We start from the raw sequence: 24,849 nt of genomic DNA on the forward strand, positions 1-24,849 counted from the left end.
ACCGTGAACTTCCCCTGTGGCCCAGTCTATAGAGTGGTGGAAGGAGGGGGCCGGGGCCAGGAGGCAGGCTGAGGAGTGAAAGAACCCACCGTGGGTTTGTTCCCTTCTCCTCTGACGGCGGAGGCCATCACTTATGCCAGCTCCTTCTTGAAAAATGATCATTAATAAACAGCTTGTTATGTCCCAGGTGCTTAACATATACTGTCTTTTCATCTCCACAACCGACCTACAAAGTGGCTGCTATTATTGCCACATTTTCCCTAAATAGGGGAGAAACTAAAGCACGAAGAGACTGAGAAATATGTGCAAGGTCACACAGCTAATACGGGGCAGAGCCAGGATGAGAACCCGGGCGTCTGGCTGTAGAGTCTGGGCTTTGACCCTCCTCCCGCGAGACTCTTGCACACTCTGCCCATAGATTTCTGGCTGGCCTACCCCCGCCCCCAAAACTGCAGCAGAGATGCCAGGACATGCTTGACACCCCATCCTCCCACCCCCGTGTAGGCTGCTGCTGGTGCCGCTGCTCTATGACAGTGCAGAGGTAGGTGAGCTCAGTGGTTCCCAGCCAGGCCTACAATGGGGAGCTTATTTTAAAATGCTCATGCCTGGCCCTGGCTGGGAGGCTCAGTTGGTTGGAGCATCATCTGGTACACCAACGGGTTTCAGGTTCAATCCCCAGTCAGGGCACATACATCTCTCTCTGTCTCTCTCTCTCTCTAACACAAAATCACGCCTGGCTGAACTCCAGACCATTTAAGTCAGAATCTCTAATTTTATGTTTTGAAAGATGATTCTTATGAGCAGCCAGGGCTGAGAACACTTGGACCAGTGTCCCAGGCTCTAGCACTCCACTGTTCTGTGGTGAGGAGTCACCCAAAGCTGCACGTGGGTTGGGCCAGTGACTGGAAAGGCCTTCTGAAGTCCCACCTGCAGCCAGGCAGCTCCAATTCCCTGCTGGGGGGAGAGGTCCTCTCCGAGAGGCCCCCTGAGGTGGGAGGTTAGAGAGATGCTTTCCTTTGGCCCTGGGTACTTCCTAGAGAAGCCACGTAGGGCTTTGGGGCACGGAAGGCTGAACACCTTGGCCCAGGTTCCCTGTGCAGAGGGTGGATTCCTTCCGCCCATATCTGGCCCCCAGACAATTCCAGGATACAAAGCGATAAGGCCTGATCTAAGTCCTGGGGGGTAGGTGGCCTCTTTCTAGATGCCCTGTCTCTGTCCCAGGTAAATAATTTTGTATGTAATCCAACATGGAACTGGGGGGGTCAGGACTTAGAAAATTCCACCCATCGTTAGCCTGTCATATGGGAGCGCTCAGGCCACGTCATATCCTGGCAAGCACTGGCCACAGCAGCCCGGGCTGTGTTCTGAATTAAGGATGGCAGGTTGGGAGAAGGACTGCAGAAACCCCAAGGCCCGCGGGGACCAGAGCGGCCTGGAAGCGATTTCTGCAGGACTGCCACTGCCGAGTCACTTGCAGGAAGAGAGCCGGGACCCGTGCGCTGGATGGAAAAAACACACCCGTGTTCGGGAGGAGACGTTGGCAGGGCCGCCTGCCACAGAGGTGATGCTGGAGCTGTCTCTTTGTTGCAGACAGTGACAAACACCTTCCATGCGGCCAACGTGCAGATCCAGAGCCAGGACCAGAGGCTGCTGACACTGTGGCTGGACAAGGACAATCGGCGCACTTTCAGGGATGTGGTCAGGTGAGGCTGGGCCCGCCACCTCTTGGGCTGCGTGCCCCACTGGGCAAACCTAGCAGAAGCCAGCCCCTCCCATCTCCCGCCTCCAGCCTTGCCAGAGGCAGATCCTGAGGCCAGGCAGGTGTTCCTGGTGGGTGTGAACTTGGGCCGTTGTCCTGTGACTTGAATCCAGGAAGAAGGGCAAATGAACGGCTCACCCCGAGTGGCCGAGATTCCCATGAACCTGCAGCTGCAGCCCTCCTGATCCCATGCCCGGTCCTGGCACTTCCCCCTGCAGCACAAGCTGCCCTGCTGTGGCCGCTGTGCCCAGTTCCTGTGACCCTGGTTGGGTAAAGAAGGCAGACACAGTGACCCATCCAGGCATGCTCTCCTCTCCCAGTGTGCGCCCTCGGCCCAGGGGGCTCTTTCTTGTCCTGATGCTTCCTCCTCCCTCTATGGGGCCCCCACCTTGATACCCTTTAAAGTCGCTGGCAGATTTGACCCCTGAGATCGGTTTCCTAAGCAAGTCTCTCTCCACTCACAGATTCGAGGTGGCCCCCTGCCCAGAGCCATGTTCCGGGGTCCAGAAGTCCAAGGCGCTCTGGCTCAGCTCACACCAGCAGAAGGAGATGGAAAGGACCAAAGCCAAGCCCAAGCCCCTTCTCATGCCCATCAACACGTTCTCCGGCATCGTCCAGTGAGCCTGAAGGGGCAGTGGACGCGCTAAGTCTGAGAGCTGCTGGCCCACGAGGAAGGACACACTACCCACCAGTCCAAATACTCACACCAATGGCCAGAGCAAGGCCAGGCTGCCCTGGACTGGCCCCAGCTAGGAGCCAGCGAGTGCCTGGAGCACAAGGAGGCTGGCCGTGAGGTTGATGGAGCCCACAATGAAGGCCCAAGGATGTCCGGGCAAAGCTGCACACACACAAGCCCAGCTCCTTGCACAGCTGCCCGCTCCTTCCCATTCCCGCCTCTCCCACTCAAGCTTCCAGCCAGCCCTTAAAACCACAGTGACAGCTGCTGTTTTGGTCAGGGCCCCGTGTCCTGGGGGGAAATGGGAAGTAGACAAAGGCAACTACACCCCCTCTGCCTCCCATGTCTGCTCCCTCCCCTCTGCCCACCTCACCCACCCCCGGGCGTCTCTCGGTTGAGAGGAGAGTGTCAGATTCAATAAATGCACACTAACGTGTTTCTGCTCTTATCTAGCACCGGTAGTGTTTATATTTTAATAGGGACTGGGGGCAGGACTACCCTGTGAATCCACTCGGGCCAGGTAGTGTCTCCTGACCACACGTTGACGTAGGGACTCCCAAAACAGAGGTGGGAATGCAGGCTAGTTTTGGAGAAGAGATTAGAGACAGCAAAATGCTGGCTCTTGAGTTCAAACACTCACAGCCAGTGTAACACAGGGAAGGTCAGTGGCCCAGAACCAGTTCCCTCGCCCCCAGGACTAGCTGTGGGTGGGGGAGAGAGGAATACAGAGAACATAAAGGCGAGGCTTGAGCCCACCCTGTCCAGCTTGCAACGAAAGCAAATTGTAGACCAAATCCTGCCACGCATACACCCGCACCCCGACTCCCCCCTCCCCCAACCAGATTTGGTGCTGTGAGCAACCCTGTCTCTGGATGTGGCTTGTTAAGTAAATGTTAGCTAACCTCCTCTGGAGTGTGAACTCCCGAGTTGGACATCCTAGGTGTAGATTAGAACGAACCCTTTCCGGGTCTAGATGGATGCCGGGATGGGGTGTGGAGTGCCACTCCAAGACAGCCTTCAGCTGCCAAGCCCTCCCTGGGGGTGGTCCCAACTGAAGAGGATGGTGTCACCCAGCCATGCCCCTTCCAAGGGGCACCCACATCCAGTGAAGCAGCTCTGAGCCCTGGGGACAAACATAGCTGCCTTCTGGAGCTTTGATTGGACAGGGGCGGGTGACAAACAAGATAACGAGTGATAAAGAGCCCCATCGATCGTGTGCTGGGCAGTACCTGCTGGGGAGAACGGGAGGGTGCGAGTCTGCGAGGGGTGGGGTTGGTATCTCAGTGAGGGTGGCCTGGGGCAGTCCCTAACAGTAACAGGTGGTCCTGGCATTTGAGTAAATCCTGAAGATGAGGAAGGAATTTGACTTCTATATTCACTCTCCGCCTCCCCGATAGTTTCACTCGCCTGAAGCAGTTCAGGGATCAAACTCAGGCTCGTGAGAGACTGAGAGACACTGAACGGAACAGCCGGGGTCGCAGGGGCTCAGCTTGGAGCGCAGCACCTGTACAAGCGGCAGGTGCGGGGGAGAGCCAGCAGTGCCCAGCCCAGGAGGACGGACCGGGACGTGGCAGGTGGCAGGTGGCAGGGGCAGGGGGAGAGCCAGCAGTGCCCGGCCTGGGAGGACGGGGGCGGCAGGTGCGGGGGAGAGCCAGCAGTGCCCGGCCTGGGAGGACGGGGGCGCGGCAGGTGGCAGGTGGCAGGGGGGGGGGGGGGAGGAGAGGCAGCAGTGTCCGGCCCAGGAGGACGGACCGGGACACGGCAGGTGGCAGGTGGCAGGTGCGGGGGAGAGCCAGCAGTGCCGGGCCTGGGAGGACCAGGACGCAGCAGGTGCGGCCGCAGGTGCGCGGGCCCCGCCCCCAGGTGCACCGTCCCTCAGGGCGGGGCCACTTCCGGGCGGGAGGCCGGACATAGGGGGGCGGGGGCGGCCGTTGACCAGGTGACCAGGGCTCAGAGCGAGACCGGAGGCGGGGTCCGCTCGCACCTCGGCGCGAGCCTCCCTCCCCGGCCCGCTGCCCCGCCGCCCCGCGCAGCTCCCCCTCCGCAGCCTGGGTCCCAGGCGCCAGGCAGCCATGAGCGCCAACCCCCAATGGGACATCCGCCGGGCGCTGGGAGTGGCCGGGCTCTTCCACTTGGTGTGTGGGGCCCGGGATGCCTCCGTGACGCCGTTCCTGACCCTCTACCTGAGGCAGCTGGGTTTGGCCGCGCCCTGGGTGGGCATCCTGATGGGCAGCAAGCACCTGACCGCAGCCTTCTGGGCTCCCTTCTGCGCCTTCCTGGCCCACAGCCACCGGAGGAGGAGGGTGCTGCTCGCCGGCTCGCTGCTGGGCTCGGTGGGAGCCAGCCTTCTGGTGCTGCTGGTGCCGCCGCTGGACGGAGACCTGGGGCACCGCTCCTGTCACGCGGGCCACGGCGCGACCCCCGCAGTCCCGCCGGCGGAGGCGGCGCCGGCTGTGAACTTCACCCCGGCCCAGGAGCCCGGCTCCAGCCTCCCGGCCCGGAGGGGTGCTGGGGTCAGCCGCGCCTCCGGCTTCAGCAAAGGACCCGCGGCAGGTGTCCAGGCGCCTTCCAGTCACCTGCCCGGAAACTCCGTGGGCCCCGTGGAAGGAGCCTGGACCACGTCCGAAGTCCTCCATCCTGTCCCGTCAGGGAGGGAAGCGACTCCCTGGGAAGGTGCCTTTAAGGGGGTCAGCAGCGCCCTCCCTCTGCTCGCTGGGGGTCCCGCGCTGCGAAGTCCGGCCAATGTGTCCGCCACCCAGGGGAACTCGGGGACCCTGGGCCTGTCCGTGGAAGGGTGGCGGCGGACTTTCATTCCCGGCTTGGTGTCCTTGGTGTTCTGGGAGCTGCTGGCGGCCCCTCTGGAGCAGGTGGCGGACGACAGCCTATTTGAGTACCTGGATTTTGTGGACGCCACCGACCGGCACAGAAACCTTTGGGTCTGGAAGCTGCTGGGCACGGCGGCGGGCGTGTGCGGCATCGCGGCCGCGGTGGAGCAGCTGGGCTGCTCCCTGAAGACCGGCGGCCCCCGGGGTGCGGTGTCCTTCTACGGCTACGCGCTGCTCAGCACCCTGGCTTTGCCGGTGAGCACCGTTTTCCCCGTCCCCATCGGCAGGCGCCGGGAGCCCCGCTGCAAAACCAGCAAGGCGCTGTCTCTGGTGGAGGGCGACCCCCGCCTCGTCCTCCTGGCCGTCACTGTCTTTCTGACAGGAGCCGTCACCAGCACCGTCCAGAACTTTCTGTTCTGGCACATGCAAGACCAGGGCAGCAGCGAGCTGGTGATGGGTTTCTCCGTCGCCCTGGGCTTGCTGGGGGAGATTCTGCTTCACCCGTTCAGAACCACGGTGCTTAGGAAACTGTCCAGGCCGGGCACGATAGGGCTGGGGCTGGGCTGCCTCGCGGGGCAGCTGTTGTACTACTCTTTCCTCTGGAGCTGGTGGTCCGTGCTCCCCGTGCAGGCCCTGAGTGCCCTCAGCAGCGGGGCTCTGTGGTGGGCAGTGGGCGCTTCCATAGAGGACCTGGCCACCCCCGGAACGGAGAGACCGCTGAGTGCCATGTTCCGAGGCCACTTCTATGGGGCCGGGGCCAGCCTGGGCAGCTTCGTGGGGGGCTTCGTGGTGTGGCGCTTCAGCCTGCCGGTGCTCTACCAGGCCAGCTGCGCGGTCCTGGGGCTCTGGCTGGCCCTCTTCCTGTCCGTCCAGCCCCGCCTGCCCCAGGAGCAGAAGATCAGCTACTCCAAGCTGCTGGTCGTGGAGGCAAGTGACACAAGCGACTCCGAGCAGGGGACCGAGCGGGATTGGCTTGTGAAGGCCAGTGTGGGAAGGAGCCAAAGGACTGGACAGAGCTCAGCCTGCTGAGGACGGAGTCCCCGAGTCCTGCCGGGGCTCCACGGGCCTCGGGGGAGAGAAAGCACGCCGATGCGGGAGCCCCACGGGTTCCTCTCCTCGTCTGATGGCAGTTCAATTTTGTAAAAGGTCATGGAGGAAAAAAAAACATTTGCTAAAAAACCAAGTTCCCTCTGTGGTCACTGCCTTTTGGGCTATGAGGTTTGCCAGAGCTTTACCAGTATGGATCTGATACTGCTGAATCCGGCCGTGGCGGGAGCGCTCACATCAAACTGGGAGTGCCAGGGTGACTGTGGGGCCTGCAGGATTCCAGCAGCAGAGGGAGCACCTGGCTTTGCTGAGTCTTGTGCATTCCTGCAGGTCCTAAAGGGCATGCGCCTGATCCTATTAAAGCCATGCTTGGGCAGGTGAGAATTGTAATGAAAACCAGAGCTCTCTCTCCTCCCCTCCCCCACTGATACACAGGTGCCCACACTCAGACCCAGGTACTTAAGTTTTCAATAAGAGATGATGATGGAAATGTACTTTGTCCGGGGGAGAGGGGGTGGGAGTTCATAGGTTTCATTCTTACTCTCAAATGTGAGTGTCACCAGGGATAGAATCCTTAGAACTGCCTTCCATTCTTATGTCAGAGCAAAGGCAATGTCCTTTGGACTCGCATTTCACACACCCCACCTCTGCTTGAGTTCAAAAGTGCGGCGGCCTCTGTGGGTTCAGATCCGATGCCACAGGTAGTCCACACGGCACCTGTGCCTAATCACTTGGTGGGGTGCCTTTGCAAACCCTCCCCACATCCCAGAAAATGGTCCTTTATTCCAGGGACCAGCCCCCCAGAGCCCAATTCTTCTATCTTATAATCAGGTAAGTATAGGATATGGGATTTAGAAAGGGCCTCAAACACAGAAAATGTCTCATAGCTGGGGAAGGGGACACACCCAGAATGTCCAATGGATTACCGTATTTTCCGGCGTATAAGACGACTGGGCGTATAGAAGATTTTCCTGGGTTAAAAAGTCATCTTATACGCCGGAAAATACGGTAGTCGTGGTTCTAACAACTTTGTTCTTTTAAAAGTCTTCCTAAGGGTTCAAATAACCAACAAAAAAATAACCTCTACCTTCAGTAATTAGGGATTCATTTGTCTTACATAAGAAGTCTAGGGGTAGGCAGTCCAGAGCTAGTACAGCAGCTTCGCGATGCCACCGGGGACCCAAACCTTTTCATCTGTTTGCTTCATCATCCTCAGCTTATAGGCCTCCCTCCCATATTGTTCACTCACAGCCCGGTGGCTGCTGCACCTGCAGGCCTCTCATCCATGCTCCGGGCAGGGAGAAGAGGGCGAAGGGAGCCACAGGATTGAATGCCTACATCAGGAAAACAAAAACTTCCCAGAAATTCATAGCATCCGTCTGCTCACGTGGCCACCCTGAACTGCAAAGGCGTATGGGAGGTGGAGTATTTTCCAGTGGGCACATTTGCACCCCAAGCAAAATCAGGGTCCTGTTAGGAAGAAGGGGGGCTGGCACTGCTTGGCCAAGCGTCAGAAGCGGAGCTCACCTTCAGGCCTGTCTCGTTCCAAAGCCTGCATTCTTTCTGCACAGCAAGCCTGCTTCCCACAGACATGCCTTTAGCAATCAGGCCTCCCACAGCATCCCCAGAAATAACGCAAATTTGTTCGCTGCACTTTACAAACAAGAAAATGGAGTCTTGGAAAAGTCACACATTGGGTCACGGGCAAAAACACCACAAGAGCCCTGATCTCCTTACCCCAAATTTAGTGCGTTTTCTGCTACGCCAGCAGGTCCATGCCTGCTCGGCCACCCAAGTCGCCTGAGGAGCATATCCAAAAAGACAGGTTCCTGGGCTCCATCAGAATCTTTCAGGTGGGGCCCAGAGTCCCCAAGCAATGCAAACTCCAAGCAAGTCTGTGGCTAACCACGCCCTGCGTGTCTGCCACTCCTTTGCTGAACGCTTCTCAGCCCGAAGTGAAAAGGACAGTGGCTACTGAGAGTTACTCTATGTAGACACTGTTCTAAACACTTCACAGGTGTAGCTCCTTTAGTCCTACAGCCTCTTAGATGGAAGCCATTATTACCGTATCCAATTTCCAGATGACAAAGCTGACCACTAAGTAACTGGCTTGAGGACACACAGCTAGTAGGTGGCAGAGTGGGGCTTCTGAGCCAGCCTGGGGCCGAAGCCTGAAACTGTCATCACTGCTCTATGGCCAAGAAATTGGACAAAAGATGGAACATTAAATATTAAGGTTTAAGGCGGCTATCACTTGAAGTCTACTGGGTATAGACAGTATTCACTGTGTAGACAGAACATACAATAAATAATACCAAAATACATGTGTGTGTCCCTCACATAAACAAGAGGATGAGGAACAAGCGCTGGCTTAAGGAAAGAGTTAAGAGGGTGAGTGTGGTTCACCAGGAAGAAGAGGAAGAGGAGGAGAAAGGGGAGCATGAGGTGCAGGAGGAGGAAGAGCTGAAAGGAAACTGAGTGATATAATGGTTTAAGGATCTAAAAATGAGATGGGAAGGATGCTGAGAAATGTGTGTTTCTGGCTATTTATTATTTGACTAGCCTCTATTTGTAAAGAATTATGCTACTTGTCATGGAAAATACAAGAATGAATAAAATACATAACCTCCTACCCTTAAGATTTTCTGGGAGATTTACTTCTTTTTTAAAAAATATTTTTTTATTGGTTTTAGAGAGAGAAAGAGATAGAAACATCAATGATGAGAGAGAATCATTGACCGGCTGCCTCCTGCACGCCCCCTCCTAGGGATCAAGTTTGAAGCCCCAGCACCTCTGACGTGGAATCGAACCGTGACCTCCTGGTTCATAGGTCAATGCTCAAGCACTGAGCCACACCGGCCGGGCGGAAGATTTACTTCTATACGTGCACACATACATAGGAAGCACAAGACACTGAAAAAATGCCACACACAAAAAAGCATTATGGGAGTTTAGGGAAGAGACAGATCATTTCTGACTCAAGAAGTCAAGGAAGATTTTTGTGGCATTACATTTAAGCTAAGCTTAAAGGACAGGAAAGCTAATCAGTAGAGAGAGGGTGGTAACTCAGGGAAGGGCATTCCAGGCAGAGGAGGGAAGAAGTGAGCAATGTTACAAAGGTGGAAAGTATGGGGTCTACTTGGAGAATAGCAAGAAATATCAATACTGGAAAGATGGCTTAGGACCAGATCAGGAAAGGTTTTGATTCGGTAGACTTTGGGTAAATCATGCAAGGTTGTGGACAGGGTCATCACAGGTGAGGACCGCATTGAGCTTTCTTTAAAAAAAACAAATCAACAACAACATTAGGCCTTACTGGTTTGGCTCAGTGGATAGAGCATCAGCCTGTGGACTCAAAGATCCCAGGTTCGATTCCGGTCAAGGGCATGTACCTTGGTTGCTGGCACATCCCCAGTAGGAGGTGTGCAGGAGGCAGCTGATCAATGTTTCTCTCTATCTCTCTCCCTTCCTCTCTGTAAAAAGTCAATAAAATATATTTTTTTAAAAACACACTAGCTTTATTGATGTATTATTGACATATAATAAACTGCACACATTTAAATTGTACAATTTGATAAGTTTTTAACATATATACACCTCCGAAACCAACACCACAATCAACATAGTGAACACACACACACACACAAACACACCCCAAATTTCCTCCTGCCCCTTCGCAATCCCTCCTTTCCCCCTCACTCTACCTGGTCTTAGCACTGCTTTCTAAGGTCTACTTTCTGTCACTATACAGGAGTGGGCACAAGTAGATTTACAGATGTGATCATCAGAACCTGCACGTCTTTTTCCATATGAACAACTGTAAACCTCCTTTTGTCTACTGTGTCTGTGTAGTGGTCTGCATTTTTAGAGACTATCATATGTACTCCATTATGTCTGACTTCTTTCACTTGGCATCATTGCAGTGACTTCTGACACCAACTACCCGGAGTTAGGCCATACTCTACAGGTTAAGGACACACAACTGCCCTCAATTCAGATACCTTAACTTCTGACTAACTGGCTACAGATTTGAAGGGGCCCACTCCCCACACAGGTTCAATAATTCATTAGAGCCATTCACAGGATTCCGGAAAGCTCTATACTTATGATTACAATTTCATTATAACCAAAGGACACAAATCAGAACCGGCTGAAAGAAGAGATGCAGAGGGGGCGGTCTGGGAGGTCCCAAGTGTGAGGTGCCACGTGCTCTCCCTGTGGAGTCAGAATGCATCATGCGGTCAGCACACTGATGCAACAATAGATGGAGTGTTACCAACCAGGGAGACTCACCCAGCTTTGGAGTCCATGGCTTTTAGTGAGGCTTCATTATATAAGCCTGATTCATTGAATCATTGGCCTGTGACTCAATTTTCAGTCCTTTCTCCTCCCCAGAAATCAGACTTCCGGGATATTATGTGGCTCAAAGTCTCAAATTTCTAACATGTGGTTGATCTTTCTTGCATGGACAATCCATATTCAGAGGCACCTCATTCGCACAAACACAGGTGTGGTCTGAGAGGCCCATCATGAATAACCAAAATTATGTACACAAACAGAACAAGACAGGACGAACAGGACAAGCTAAATATCACATGAGAAGTTCAAACAGTGAGTACTTCATGAAGTCTGGGGCATGTATGATGGCTGAGGGCTGGGATGTTCAGAGAGACACCCTATGGAGATAATGGATAGTAGGTTTGCACATTGAAGAAAGAACTGGGACTTGGAGACTTCGACTTCCAGCTGTGTCTTTTACTCTGTTGACTAGCCAGTAGGTCAGTTAAACTTCATAAACTAAAAACTAAATAAATGTTTAGCTCCCAGCCTCAGGGCTATCAGAAATGTCAAGTTCTAACATATGTTGGTTCCAGCTAAAAGGAAAGCAAATATTGAATGAGCTATTCACTTCTATTCTCAGGTTTACTTAAACTATTATTTCCCAAATGACTTTTGTACAACACTTAATCCTAGTGGGGTGGGGTGGGGGCAATTAAAAGAGAATTCTGGCCTGGCCACAGTGGCTTAGTGGTTGAGCGTCAACCTATGAACCAGGAGGTCACAGTTCGATTCCCAGTCAGGGCACATGTCCGGGTTGCAGGCTCAATCCCGGATCATGCAGGAAGCAACCAATCAATGATTCTCTCTCATCATTGACATTTCTATCTTTCTCTCCCTCTCCCTTCCTCTCTGAAATCAATAACGATACATTTGTTTGTAAAAGGATTTTCTGTGGCAGGGGAGAGGTCAATGGGGGAAAAAGGAGACATATGTAATACTTTCAACAATAAAGAATTAAAAAAAAACGAAGGATTTTGTAGCTAACTGGTTTGGAAAATGACGTAAATTATTGTCACTTCTGAGAAAATTACAATAAACATTAGCAATTAAAGACTTGGAAAAGCCCTGTGGTCAACGAACTTGTTGGCTCTGTTGGACCTGTAATTCCCCTTTTATATCCAGTACCACAACCTTCTTCGGGTCACTCCGACTGTGATCTTGCAGAACTAATACTCCCCACAAGAGACTCTGGAAAACACCTGCATGGGGATTTTCTGTGCGACCTTGGCAACTCAGCCGTCAGTGACAAACCTGGGCTCCCACACCCTGCTGAGAACGCGACACAGCTTATCTCATTGAGTCAGAGCATCAACGCTTCACAAGTGGAGTAACTGAGGTTCAGAAAGGTTACAATTCAAAACCAGGTCTGTCTGAGCCAGTCCTCTCCACCTCCGTGTTAATAATGATTCCGATTAGTGGCTATTCCGCGCAGGAGAGCTAGCGATAATCAGAGGCAGGGACAAGGCGGGGACGACTCATTGAGTTGGCTTGTGGATTTCACACGCGGAGTGGTGGAATATAGGCTGGGGACATGGGTTGGAATCAGATTGTGGACACCCTAAATGTCACCCTAAAGGAAAGGGAACTCACCCAGGTTGACTGCGCCCACCCTCTCTGTGCCTAACATCTGCATACAGTACTGCTTGTCATGCTCATTTTACAGCAGGGGAAATGGAGGTGCAGGAGATTAGCAACTGACTTAGTTGCTCAGGATCATGACTATCAGAGGGTCGAGCATGGTTTGAACCCAGATATGGCCACTGCAAATCCCATGGCCTTCGTCCAAACATCATGCTGCCTCCAGGAAGGGAAGGTGTCACAGCCAGGGAAGAGGCACTGAAGCTTTTTGACTCTCTTTTGCCAGCTGCATTGTGAACAACGGGTCTGAGTTAGGGAGCTTCCGGGGCTGCTGGGATGTCTGTCTTGGACAGACCATTGCGACTGTCCAGGTAGGAAGGGACTGCATCTCAGAAGCCTGCGAGGATCTAATGACAAGGTAACGTATGAGCTACGGACTGAATTGTGTCCCCTCCAAATTCATAAACTGAAGCCCAAACATCCAATATTTGGTAGGGCCTTTAGTAAATGATTAGGGTTAAATGAAGGGAGGGAAGGAGGAAGAGGTTCCACCTGCAGTTCAGCAGCTTTCCACCAGGAGGCACCAAACACATTGGGAAAACTCCCCAGTGCTTCCTTGGGCAAACGGGGTCTGGCCCCCTTCCCAAAGCTCCAGGTCAGGCTGAGGCAGGCTCCCTGAAGACCCTGTAGCTCTTGGAGCCTGGAACTTACAGAAAAACCCAAGGATCAGGTGCCAATTGCTGGGCCAGCTTTGTGTGAGAGATAGGAGAGGGGCCTGGGGACAGCTGCAAGGACCTGCATTGGACTTGGCCTCTAATAAACACAGGTACCAACTGTGGGAACCCCTTTCATGTCCCATGTGGTTCAGGGTTCAGGTTCAGGGTTCGGGTTCTGGAGGAGGCTGCACACAAATGAAAGAGACTAGAAAAGTATTAATTTGGCGATATTGGGGGCCAGGCAGGAGCCCAACTCTAGGGGGAGGACTCCTCCTCGCTCTGGCCTTGCATTCCCTTTTATTAAGGTTTGGGATCCACCCATAGCCAGTAATAGCCAATCAGCAAGTATTTACATAAGACTAAAAGGTAGAGCTTGCTTCAGTTATCATTGTCTCAATTAGACAGGGAGTGGTTGGCTCTGACCTTTCAGAGCTTCAAGGTTGACCAGCCTTCCGGGTTCCTTGTCCACACCCTTCTGCTGGTGAGGACAGTGGTCGGTTTCCTACAACCAACAGCTGGCCCAGCCCAGAGCAGCCCCAGGCATTTCTTCCTGAGGAGACAGGCTACCCTAGTGCTGCCTTAGTCTTGGTCAGGGTGGGAAGGAGTTGGTGTAAGTGTGAAAGAAACAGGACAAGTGATTACATGTTCCACTTGAGTTTCCTAGAACTGATAACAGGCCACATGGGGTCAGAGCCACAAAAATAACTTCAGCTTCACAGATCTGCACCCTCTGCTCCTCAGCCTCCCTCCCCTTCCAACACTGGCTGCGCCTGTTTATTTCTGGGTGCCTACAGCGAGGGTCTCTTGGAGTTTACAAATGAGTCTGATCTCACCAGGCACCCACGGGGCCCCCATTACCCATGGGAAAAGCTGAGAGGATTTTTCACGGGAGACCTGCAGGAAAATCCCGACACCCTCTGATGTCACCACGTTGCAATGTCTTCCTTTTCTCCGGAAGCAGATGGTGTCAACTAACAGTCCTTCTATTTTTCTTGGCAAGTTACATCGAAATCTAGGTGTCCTTTTCCCAGAAAAAAAAAAAAAAATAGAGTATACTTCCAGGAAGGAAAGAACCAAACGCATGCTTTTGCTTAGAGGTGGTGTGACTGGCTTTCTAGGTTTCTGCTGGAGGATAGTGAGAAGCTTGCCCTCAGTGAGACAGATTCGGTCAGAGAGACGCTGAGCCTGCGGTAACTGAGGTCAGAGAGCTGTGAATGGATGCCGCCAGGGGCCCGCCATTTCTAAGGAAAGTTGTTAGAAAGATCCGCATGCCCTTCACAACAGCTGCCCGCCTTGCCTCTGAGCCCAGCTGTGAGCAGCAAGCACACCTGGCTGTGCCTGTCCCTGGGACTCGTGAGCCAAACCAACTCAGGGACTCAGAATGCTTGCACATTTGAAGAAATCTTTCCTTCCATAGAGCGCCAGAGCTAGTGTGGGGTAAATAAATTTTTCTTAGCATTGTCTTGGATAGGGACTAAAAAAACCTTTAGAAAACAAGGTATTTTCTTAAAATAACTCTGTTAATCAGTGGCCAGAAATCAGTCTCATTGTAACCAAAAGGATTTAAGTAAGAATAAGCTGGGAGAGAAGAGCCACCAGATGTCACGACTCCATTCAAACTGGGGCCCACCACCACCTTGGTGGCCACCACCATGGCAATGAGTGCTGGAGGCTAGTAGAACAAGTTTTCTTGTACAAAGGGAACTTAGTGTATGAGTGTTTATACTGTTTTCTATTCATTCATATGACATTTTTTTCTGAAAATGTGTGCTTTTCACCCAAGTTTTCCAATGCATTGCGTGTATAGTTGTTGAGGCAAAAACTGCTGCATGCCTACACAATATTCATTCTTCTCTCTTGACTCAAGTTGTGTTCCTAACCATTGTGTTCAAGGAAAACGGTTACCTTCCCAGACTCCCTTGCATGTAGAAATCTGCATTTTACCACTACTGTTACCCCACTATTATTCAAAGCAAAACTTTCCCAGATATAGACTCCACCTCCTACATAGTCTCCATCCCCTCCCGTTCCCCTTTCCTTAGAGGAGAAACAACCATCTTGAAACCATAAGTTGGCCAGCCTGAGCAAGGAAAGCCTATAGTCAGTTGAACACCGTTTGTTTTTGTTTTTGCTTAGTTACGCCTGTCAGAGGTTTGTGTTTAGTATTTTCAAGAGACTTGTTTTTAGTTTTGGTCATTTTATTATTTTTTGTTTTCTTTTCACCTCTGCCATTATGTGTTATTTACTTCTTCCTTATTTTTGTGAGTTCGCTCCACTGCTCTTCTTCTTTTCTTTTTTACTTCTTGAGTTACACACTTAACTCTTCTGTTCTCAGTATTTCTAATTTTCCAATAAATGTAGTCAAAAATTTTAATTTCCCTCATGTATTGCTTTAGTGCACATCTTGACATTGTAACTCAGCACACACTTTGGCAATGTAACTCAGTTCTAAATACTTCATAATTTCCCTCGTCATTTCTTCTTTAGCCCAAAGGTAATTTAATTTTTTTCCCCAGGAATATGGGATTTTTTAAACATATTTTTATTGATTTTTTTTTTTTTACAGAGAGGAAGGGAGAGGAATAGAGAGTTAGAAACATCGATGAGAGAGAAATATCCATCAGCTTCTTCCTGCATACCACCTACTGGGGATGTGCCCGCAACCAAGGTACATGCCCTTGACCAGAATCGAACTGGGACCCTTCAGTCCGCAGGCCGATGCTCTATCCACTGAGCCAAACCGGTTAGGACTGGGATTTTTAAGTGTTCTCTTTTTATTGAATTCTAACTTTATTTCATTATGGTTTGAAATTGTTCTTTGTGACTTGTAACAGATTTCCTTTGTTAATTAAAAAGAAGTATGTCTGTGTAGACATATTTTAGTTCAAGATTATTAATTGCATTAGTCAAATATTCTATTCTGCTGTTTTTGGTCTGCTTGATGTATCATATTCTGGAAGAGTTGAATAGCCCAGCTGGTGTGGCTCAGTGGTTGAACATTGACCCATGAACCAGGAGGTCACAGTTCGAAATTCACGGTCAGGGCACATGCCCAAGTTGTGGACTCAATCCCCAGGGCAGGGAAGGCAGGAGGCAACCAATCAGTGATTCTCTCTGAGCATTGATGTTTCTATCTCCCTCTCCCTCCTCTCTCTGAAATCAATTAAAAATAAAACACTTTTTTAAAATCTCCAAATGTAATTTTGGATATATCTATTTCCCCCATTTTAGCTGTTTATTGCTTTATATATTTTGAGGCTACATTGCTGAGTGCATGTATATTTATGATTGTCTTGTTATATAATATATAACGTTTCTATTTGTTACCTGTTATTTTTCACCCTAAATTCATTTTTTTCTTTTGATGCTAAAATTGTTACCCTAAAGTTCTTTCTTTTATAATGTGGTTAATAAAATACTATTAAATATTAAATAAATATTACTTGATATTAAATATTTCATATTAAAATATTAAATAAAAGAATATTAAATGTTAAATAATAAAATGTTTTTATCCTTTTATTTTCCAATTTTGCTCCAATGATCTCTTGCTAACAATATATTATTGCATCTTATTTTTATAGCCAATCAGAGAGTCTCTGTATTTTGATTTGTGAGTTTAATTCATCTTATTTGTATTTATTAATGTTATTTTAGGTCTTCTTTCTGCTACCTCACTTTGTTTTCCATTTACTAAACTTTCTTTCTACTCTTTTACATTTTTGGAATAGTTCAAAATTTCTTTCTTCAAATGAAAAGTTTAGATTTTCTACTTTCCATTGACAAGATCAAATTATTCTGTCAAAAATAATACATTCAATTTATACTCTTCTCATAATAAGGTCTAACTTATTATGACCTTTATTTATGTTTATTCTTTCCCTTTCAATATCTTAAGCATAACAAATCTATACTTAAACAGGGCAAGTACCCTAGCATACTTCCATAACCCTCCAGTCTTTCCTCCTTTCATCAGTTCCCCATTCTCCTTTCCCAGCCATGTTTCTACTCCATGACTTTATTTCTGAATTATATGTAATATATGTATTTTTATAGGATAGAAGCTTTGCTAATTAAGGTAACATTATACTTCTCTAGACTATGTTCTCCCCTTTACTTTGCATGCTTCATCGCTTCTTCCTGGATTCAGTTCCCATCTTACTGAGGTACTGCTCCCTTTAAAATGCTTTCAAGGGAGATCAACTTTAGGGATGGTGAAGTGAGGTTCTTGGTGAACCACTCTCCCATAAAAACAACAAAAATACTGACAAAACAACTTAAATCAACCATTTCAGAACTTTGGAAATGTATCAAAGCCACTGAACGAACTGAAAATCATCTATCCAAGAAAAACGACTGAACTTTAATAAAAGAGTGGTATCTGTGGAATTGTAACTTGGGCCTATTCCTGTCCTCTCTCCCTCCCCATATCAGTGGCCTAGTAGCCATGAAAAGTCAGCAGTCTCACAGTTATTGGAGAACACGGACATCTTTTGGTGCTATGTTAAAAACCATCCCTAGAGCATAGTCAATATTTGTCTGAATTAGCAGCTACCAGGAAAACATCCATTCCCAAGGTGTTGTGGCTATGTGATTTGACTTTGGACAGTAGATGAACCTTCTCAAGGGCATTACAAAAAAAAAAAAAAAAAAATAGCAATCTGCTGGAAATACCTAAACTGCCTAAGGCTGTGATTTTGGTTGGAACAAACAAGAGCAAAAGTTTAAAAGTAAGCCCTGGAGAATTAGAAAGCCACAGGGAACTTTGAAAAGCTCCAACATATTCTTGGGGATCTAGAAGGCTGCACACATGTGCATGCTTGGGAAAGACCTTGGAAAGAAGGCCCCAGTCACTCACCTCTGGCTGACCTTCAGGCCCTGTGCACTTAGAAAGTGAAAGCTAAGGCTGTTTAGGCATTCAAGCTGCCTCAAGTTTGAATGTGTACCTTCAGACATTGTTCCCCTTGTCAAAGGGTAGAAGACACACAAACAAGGCATTTAAAAAACTTCAGACCAATCATTGACTCACCACTAAATTATACTGAACCAGGAGTGAACCCTAGAAAACAGACTTAAAAATAAGAATTTTAAAAAGGGCCTAGCAGAGAACTCAAGGGCTTCATGCTGCAGGGAATGCAGCATCTATAGAATTAATTCAGGAAAGTCATTTAACAAATAACCAGCAACAAGAACAAAAAACAGCAACAATGATAAATCTGAGGAAAGAGAATCTGATTTCAAGTTGTTTCAATATACTATAAATGTGTAATTTTGACAAAATTTAAAAGAAATATAAAGAAACAGAAAAGTACGTCAGATACCCTGTGAAATGAATAACCAACAGAAAATATTTCTGAGGAGGCAAGGATGTTTAAGTTAATAGACAAAGACTTTAAATTAGCTAGTAGAAATTTTTTTAAAACTGAAGGATACCATGTCTAAAAAATAAAAGGAAATTATGACAATAGTATCTCACCAAGTAGAAAATATTAACAAACAATATAAATTACAAAAACAAACAAACAATCAAATAGAAATTCTAGAATTGAAGAGTGCAACTGCTAAAATGAAAACTTCACTAAAGGGTCTCAATAACAAATTTAGACTATCAGAAGAAAGAATCAACAAACTTGAATATAGGTTAATAGTGATAATCAACTCTCAGGAAAAGAATTTTTTAAAAAGAACAGAGCCTCAGAGACCTATAGAATAATTTATAGCATACCAATATACACCTAATAGGAGTCTCAGAAGGAGAAGAAAAAAATAGAACAAATAATATTGGAAAAAATTGTGACTAAAAACACCCCAAATTTGATGAAAATAATATATTCATCCAGGAAACTTAACAAACTTGAAATAGGATAATTCAAAATAACATCATAGTCCAACTGGTAAAAGTCAAAGACAGAGAAAATCTTGAAAGCTGCAAGAGGAAACCCATTTATCATGTACCAGGGTGCCTCAACAAGATTAACAGCTGACTTCTTAGCAGAAATGATAAAGTCAGAAGACAGTGAAATGACACCTTCAAAGTGTTGAAAGACACAGACTATCAATCAAGAACTCTATACCTAGCAAAAATCCTTCAGAAATGAAGGTGAAATTAAGATATTTCTAGATAAACAAAAACAGAGAACTTGCCACTAGCAGACCTGCCCAGAAATACTAAAGGGAGTCCTTCAGGTTGAAATAAAAGGAATTAGACAGTAACTAGAATCCACATGAAGAAATAAAGAACACTAGTATAGATAACTATATAAGTAAATATAAAAGACAGTATAAATATATTTTTGCTATCATTTATTTTTCTCCTATCTGATTTAATAACAACTGCATGAAGCAATAATTATAAAACTGTATTGTAATAAGAACTTTTAAAAAGGCTAACAGAGGGCTTATAATATATCAAGATACTAGAGGCCCGATGCATGAAGGCTATTCGAAAACCAAATCATTTTTTCCCCATTAGAAATCCATGTAAATTGAATTAATCCATTCCAGACCCTCAAAAGCAAAAAACAAAAACAAAAATATTCACAGCACAATTTCCTGAGATGTTAATGCGAGGTTTAGCAGTAAACTGACTCCCACTCCCACATTCTCTACTTTGTTTGTCGCCTGAGAGAAGTGTGCCTGATGGTCATACAGGTATTGGCATGAAAGAGTGGTCAGGCTGAGAACCAAAATTTTGTTGGACAACTGAGACACACAAACCCGCAACCGAATTGTTCCAGATGGGAGATGTTTGAGAACGGAGGTTTGACTGTATTTTTTCTCAGGAGCTCATGAGTCCTTGAGCCCACCAGAACATGGCTGGAATGTGTAGTTGAGCATTCAGAGAGCCTCCGGTGCTGCTGTCTATGAGCAATCACTTCCCCCTTTGCCTCTCCCAACCAGGCCGTACTTTCTCCCTAAGTCCTCAGACATTGCTCTTTTCTAGGGGCCGCCTCCCTCTGAGCGCCTTGTGTCTGCTTCAATGCTGTCTCCTCTAACCCCACTGCCCTGGGCTGGCATTAAGTTGGCACTGGGCCAATACTGTTTTCTTGCCACACATGGCAATAGGGTAGGGGCAGTGATCTTCCCAGAACAATGTGAAAGGGAGAATTGGCAGGGTCTGACCCCTAGTCTTGGTATCTGGCCTTCTGCTCTAGACTACATTTCACAAAGAGAGACATCCAACCACTTTGTGCCTCCCTGGGATTTTCCTTTTAGTTTCTGTGTTCGGTTCAAGGATCCATCAGCCTCCCTCCCAACTCTACAGCATCTCCAGGGACAGGAGCAAAGAGCCTCTCCTGGTTTGTAATCTTGTGGGGAACTGGAAGGTAGTCTCATTTGGGATCCTGGCTTTGCAGTTGCTGAAGATGAAATGAGATCTTCGTCTCCCCTTTTTTCTATATATAATGAGAAGTTTGGAAGAGGTGACCCCAAAGCTATTCTAGCTCTAAAGTTCTGTGATTCCGTGCAGTAAATGAAGGGGCGGCCAGTAAGAGACATTGAGGTATTTTAAGACTACACAGTTTCCAAGGAGATAAAGAGACATAATTGGGGAACACCCAACAAGAGAGAGCTGTCAGCAAAAATGGATGTCAAGTTTAGAGGGCGGAATGTCAATCAAGTTTCAAGGAACGAGGAGATGGGGGAGGACATTGGCAGAGGTTCACAGGCGAAAAGGAAAACCACTGATTGAAAAGAGATTTGGAGGAAAATCGGCAAGTGAGAATGACAAACACCTTGAGGAGATGCAATATTTGCTTTCCAATTCCTTATTCAATATTCCTGACACACTGCCGAAACCGGTTTGGCTCAGTGGATAGAGCGTCGGTCTGCGGACTGGAAGGTCCCAGGTTCGATTCTGGTCAGGGGCATGTACATTGGTTGCGGGCACATCCCCCGGTGGGGGGTGTGCAGGAGGCAGCTGGTCGATGTCTCTCTCTCATCGATGTTTCTGGCTCTCTATCCCTCTCCCTTCCTCTCTGTGAAAAATCAATAAAATATATTTTTTAAAAAAAATATTCCTGACACAGCAAAAGAATACAGAATAATCTACTGAATGCTTGGGTCCCCAGTGGCCAATTTAAACTATTACTCCTCACCAATATGTAGTAATCCTCTCTCGACGGCCACCAAGAAGTAGGAACCATTATCCTAATTTGTTCTTTATTATTCCCAGTAGTGCATTACACTTTTACTCTCTATTTTTGTACTCAAGGGCAATATTTTATCTTTAAAAAAACTCCATTTTGACCTTTGAAGACTGAGAAGTATGGCTACCGGAATACTTGTTTGAGGTTTTTTAAAAAGTGTCGTTGTTGAAGGAGCCCCAGGCAAGGAGAATAGTAAAGTGAATGGAATAACGAGAAGATTGTTCCTACTCATTTAGGTCTCTTCTACGTGATGAGGTCACTGGCAGGAGCTCCCAGAAATGGACTGAGAGCATCAGCCAGCCTCCTGAAACCAAGAGAGGGCCACACTCCTAGAACATCAAGGTCAGAAGAAAGGGATAATTCTTTTTTATTGATTTATATGTCACATGCTTTTCATGGAACCTGCTTTTCATTGATTTTTATCAAGAGAGGAAGGGAGAGGGAGCGAGAAAAACACGCGTCTGCCTCCTGCACACCCCCTACCGGGGATATTGCCTGTAACTCTGGTCATGTACCCTGACCAGGAATCAAACCGGCAACCTTTTGATGCACAGGACAACAGCCAACCAACTGAGCCACACTGGCCAGGTTGAGTGGGATAATTCTAAGCCCTAAACCTGTTTTAGCAAACAGACGAAAATGCATTCTAAGTATAATTTGGGGGGAAAGAATGATAACAACATAATTTAATCAACACTAAATATAATTAGGGGGACAGTGAAAGGATTTTTATAAATTTGTTTTTGAAATTATTTGTCTATGAGTAACTCATTTCATTTGCAATTTGCTTTGATATTTTTCCCCAAAAAGTCTGTGCATAATTGGGAAATCAAGTCCACAGATTACTTTCAAATGAGTGAAATGCTGTGTGAATGCTAAAGTTAACAGCTTCTGAAGTTGGAATATTACCTTTGTATGCATTTAAATAATAAATTATTCTTTCTTTTGTGGTTTCCTTTTGTATTTTAGAGCCAATAATCATTTCCAGGCTTCAAACCCTGTTGTAAGCTCTTGAGAAGCTCATAGACCTTGGTTCTGTGCCCAGAGGTCCCGGAGGACCTGTTGAAGAGATTTTATGGGAGGCGCCTGAGAATTTGGTCATTACTGACTCCTTTGTCCCAATTTTCCACCCCTACCTCCCCACGGTCACTTATGGTGGTAGCAAGGGCAGTCCACTGAAGACAACATCCCCGGATGTAGTCACCAGAATGCATTTCCTATTTCCTCCCTCAGCCACTGTCTGAGTGGTGAGCTTATTTTGTTCATTGTCGTATCCAGCCTAGGAGAGTGTCAGGAGAAAGGGATAATTCTTTTTTCACCTAAGTATTCACCTAAGTATTTGTGGAATGCACAGTCACCTCTAGGAAACGGGACTGGATGGTGGATAAACAGGCCTCCGCTGTATCTTTATTGTTTGAATAATGTATAATGAGAATGTATTCACTTAATTCCCCTCTAATCAAAACAATATAATTTCATAATGAGATATTACCTCCTACCCAGCAGGATGGCTACCATTAAAAAAAAAAAAGAATTAACAGAGGTGGTGAGGATGTGAAGAAATTGGAATCCTTGTGCAATGCTGGTGGGAATGAAAAATGGTGCAGCCACTATGGAAAACAGTATGGTGGTTCCTCAAAAAATTGAAAATAGAATTATCATATGATCCAGCAATTCTGCTCTGGATACATACCCAACGAATTTAAAGCAGCTTCTCAAAAGAGATATCTGCACAACCATGTTCATAACAGCATTATTCACAATAGGAAAAAGGTAGATGCAACAAGTGTCCATCAACGGATACATGGATAAACAAAATGCGGTACATACATACAACTGGATGTTATTCAGCCTTAAAAAAGGAAGCAAATTCTGTCACATATTCCAACATGGATACACTTTGAGGAAGTTATGTTAAGTGCAATGAGCCAGTCACAAAAGGACAAATACCATGTGATTCCACTTACATGAGGTACCTAGTAGTCAATTCATAGAAACAGAAAGCAGAATAGTGGTTGCCAAGGGATAAGGAGGAGAGGGGAAGGGGGAGTTGTTGATTAATACATATTGAGTTGCAGTTTTGCAAAATGCAAATGTTCTGGAAATTGGTTGTATAACAATATGAATATACGTAACAATACTGAACAGTATACTTAAAATGGTTGAGGTGATAAATTTTATGTTATGTGTATTTTGCCAAAATTAAACAAAAAAATCAATAACATAATTCTAAAAGTGAGTGAGTTGGAAAACATAATTTTGAGTGTGAAATACTTTTAAACAAAACACAGAGCTCCCCCAAATAAAAAGATAAGCAGATTTGGCTAGATAAATATTTTAAATTTCTATGATAAAAGAAAACACAAACAAGTAAAATACAAAGGATAGGCTGGGAGAAAATATTTGCATACATATGTTGGGCAGTATTGATTGTAAAGGAAGCTATTGTGTGCGACAGGGAAGTGTAGTGGGTTTCGTTGGAAATAAAATAACAAGTCAATGAATTTAGAGGAGACACTGGGAGAAACAAGCAAGTTAAGTAGGAGGCTGCAGAGTGCTGATGCTTTTGTAACCAAGTGGTTGAGCCAAGAACACAATTATTCAAGCATATAGAACTGTGCAAGTACTACATCAGATTGGCTCCCTCACAGGACCCCTCCTCATGTCACTGATACCGTTAATCACATGCAGATGAGGCAAGTAAGATCTGAGAGGAGTTGGGTAAGAGTCTGTGCCATGTCAAAGAACGAACTCACAAAGCGTGGACTCAGGTTGTTTATAAGAGTCTGCTCTAAGCCTGAGAACATTCTTGGGGACTGCAGGTCTGCTGTGCTTCCTGTGATGCGGTCACAGGGTAAGACGCCAAAGTTGCCTCCCCCTCTTCTGTTTGGTGCCATCTCTGCTTTTAAGCTCATTCTCCCAGGGATTTGGTGAGTTGGCTTGGGTTACTTATTCTTGGTCAGCTTGCCATTGGTTGTCTTCCCTGCCTCTTGTTGCATCTAATATGGGTCCAACACATTCAAAAATATTAGGGTAGGTATAAGAGAGCATCGAAAGTGAGAGATTACTACCAAGAAAACATAAACACCTCCTATAAATCAATAAAGAAAATACAAACTCAATTTTAATGTGCATTGAATATGAACAACAAACACACAGAGGGAGAAATGTCTATGTATATGAAAAGATGCATCATTTCACTAATAATTAGGAAAATTACAACAACAATTAAGTGTCATTTTCACCTATCAGACTGGCAAAGAATTTAAAGAGTAGTAATATATGGTGTTGGTGACGATGCAGAGAAATGAATACTCCATTTGCTTTTGGTCAGGATACCTACTTGCAAAGTCTAATCTTCAGAGACTCAAATGTGACTGACGTACCTCACTGCATCAAGACTATATTCTGGCAGTACTTTTTCTCACAAGGGGGCAGAATAGTGTCAATTTCACTGGAAAACAATTGTGTAATCTCCATTGGATATCCTGCTACATAATATATTTTTACATTTAACTCTAACCTATCTGTAATTTAAATTCATATAGTCTTGAACAACCACCATGTTAAAGAATCAAATCAAAAGGAAGCCAAAAAAATCTCAAGACAAATGAAAACAAGAACATAACTTAAGAGATGCAGCAAAAGCAGTACTAAGAGGGGAGTTTATAGCAGTAAATACAAACATTAAAAAGGAAGAAAGATCTCAAATAAGCAACCTAACTTTATACCTCAAGGAACTAAAAAAAAGAAAAACAAA

At 46.9% G+C, this 24,849-nt stretch overlaps 2 protein-coding genes and 1 long non-coding RNA gene across 3 annotated transcripts in view; all 3 read left to right on the top strand.

Annotated features, from left to right (window-relative positions):
* PIK3R6 (phosphoinositide-3-kinase regulatory subunit 6) overlaps window positions 1-2,875 on the top strand; it is a 38,597-nt gene extending 35,722 nt beyond the window's left edge. Inside the window, exons 20-21 of the mRNA XM_054709224.1 lie at window positions 1,591-1,703; window positions 2,224-2,875. Coding sequence (XP_054565199.1) covers window positions 1,591-1,703; window positions 2,224-2,380 — 270 coding nt within the window. The 3' untranslated portion in view covers window positions 2,381-2,875. The remainder of the gene's footprint in view (window positions 1-1,590; window positions 1,704-2,223) is intronic.
* Window positions 2,876-4,457: 1,582 nt separating this feature from the next.
* MFSD6L (major facilitator superfamily domain containing 6 like) lies at window positions 4,458-6,497 on the top strand. Its single transcript, XM_008153590.3, has one exon. It carries the CDS (start codon window positions 4,508-4,510, stop codon window positions 6,287-6,289), a length of 1,782 nt encoding a protein of 593 aa, XP_008151812.2. The 5' UTR covers window positions 4,458-4,507; the 3' UTR covers window positions 6,290-6,497.
* Window positions 6,498-10,685: 4,188 nt separating this feature from the next.
* On the top strand, window positions 10,686-22,377 carry LOC114227059 (uncharacterized). Its single transcript, XR_003613142.2, has 3 exons — window positions 10,686-10,918; window positions 21,326-21,431; window positions 22,059-22,377. It is a non-coding gene; the product is annotated as an uncharacterized LOC114227059 (long non-coding RNA).
* The last annotated feature ends 2,472 nt before the right edge of the window (window positions 22,378-24,849 follow it).

The sequence above is a fragment of the Eptesicus fuscus genome, chromosome 20 (assembly GCF_027574615.1).
Source record: "Eptesicus fuscus isolate TK198812 chromosome 20, DD_ASM_mEF_20220401, whole genome shotgun sequence".
Classification (NCBI taxonomy): domain Eukaryota; kingdom Metazoa; phylum Chordata; class Mammalia; order Chiroptera; family Vespertilionidae; genus Eptesicus; species Eptesicus fuscus.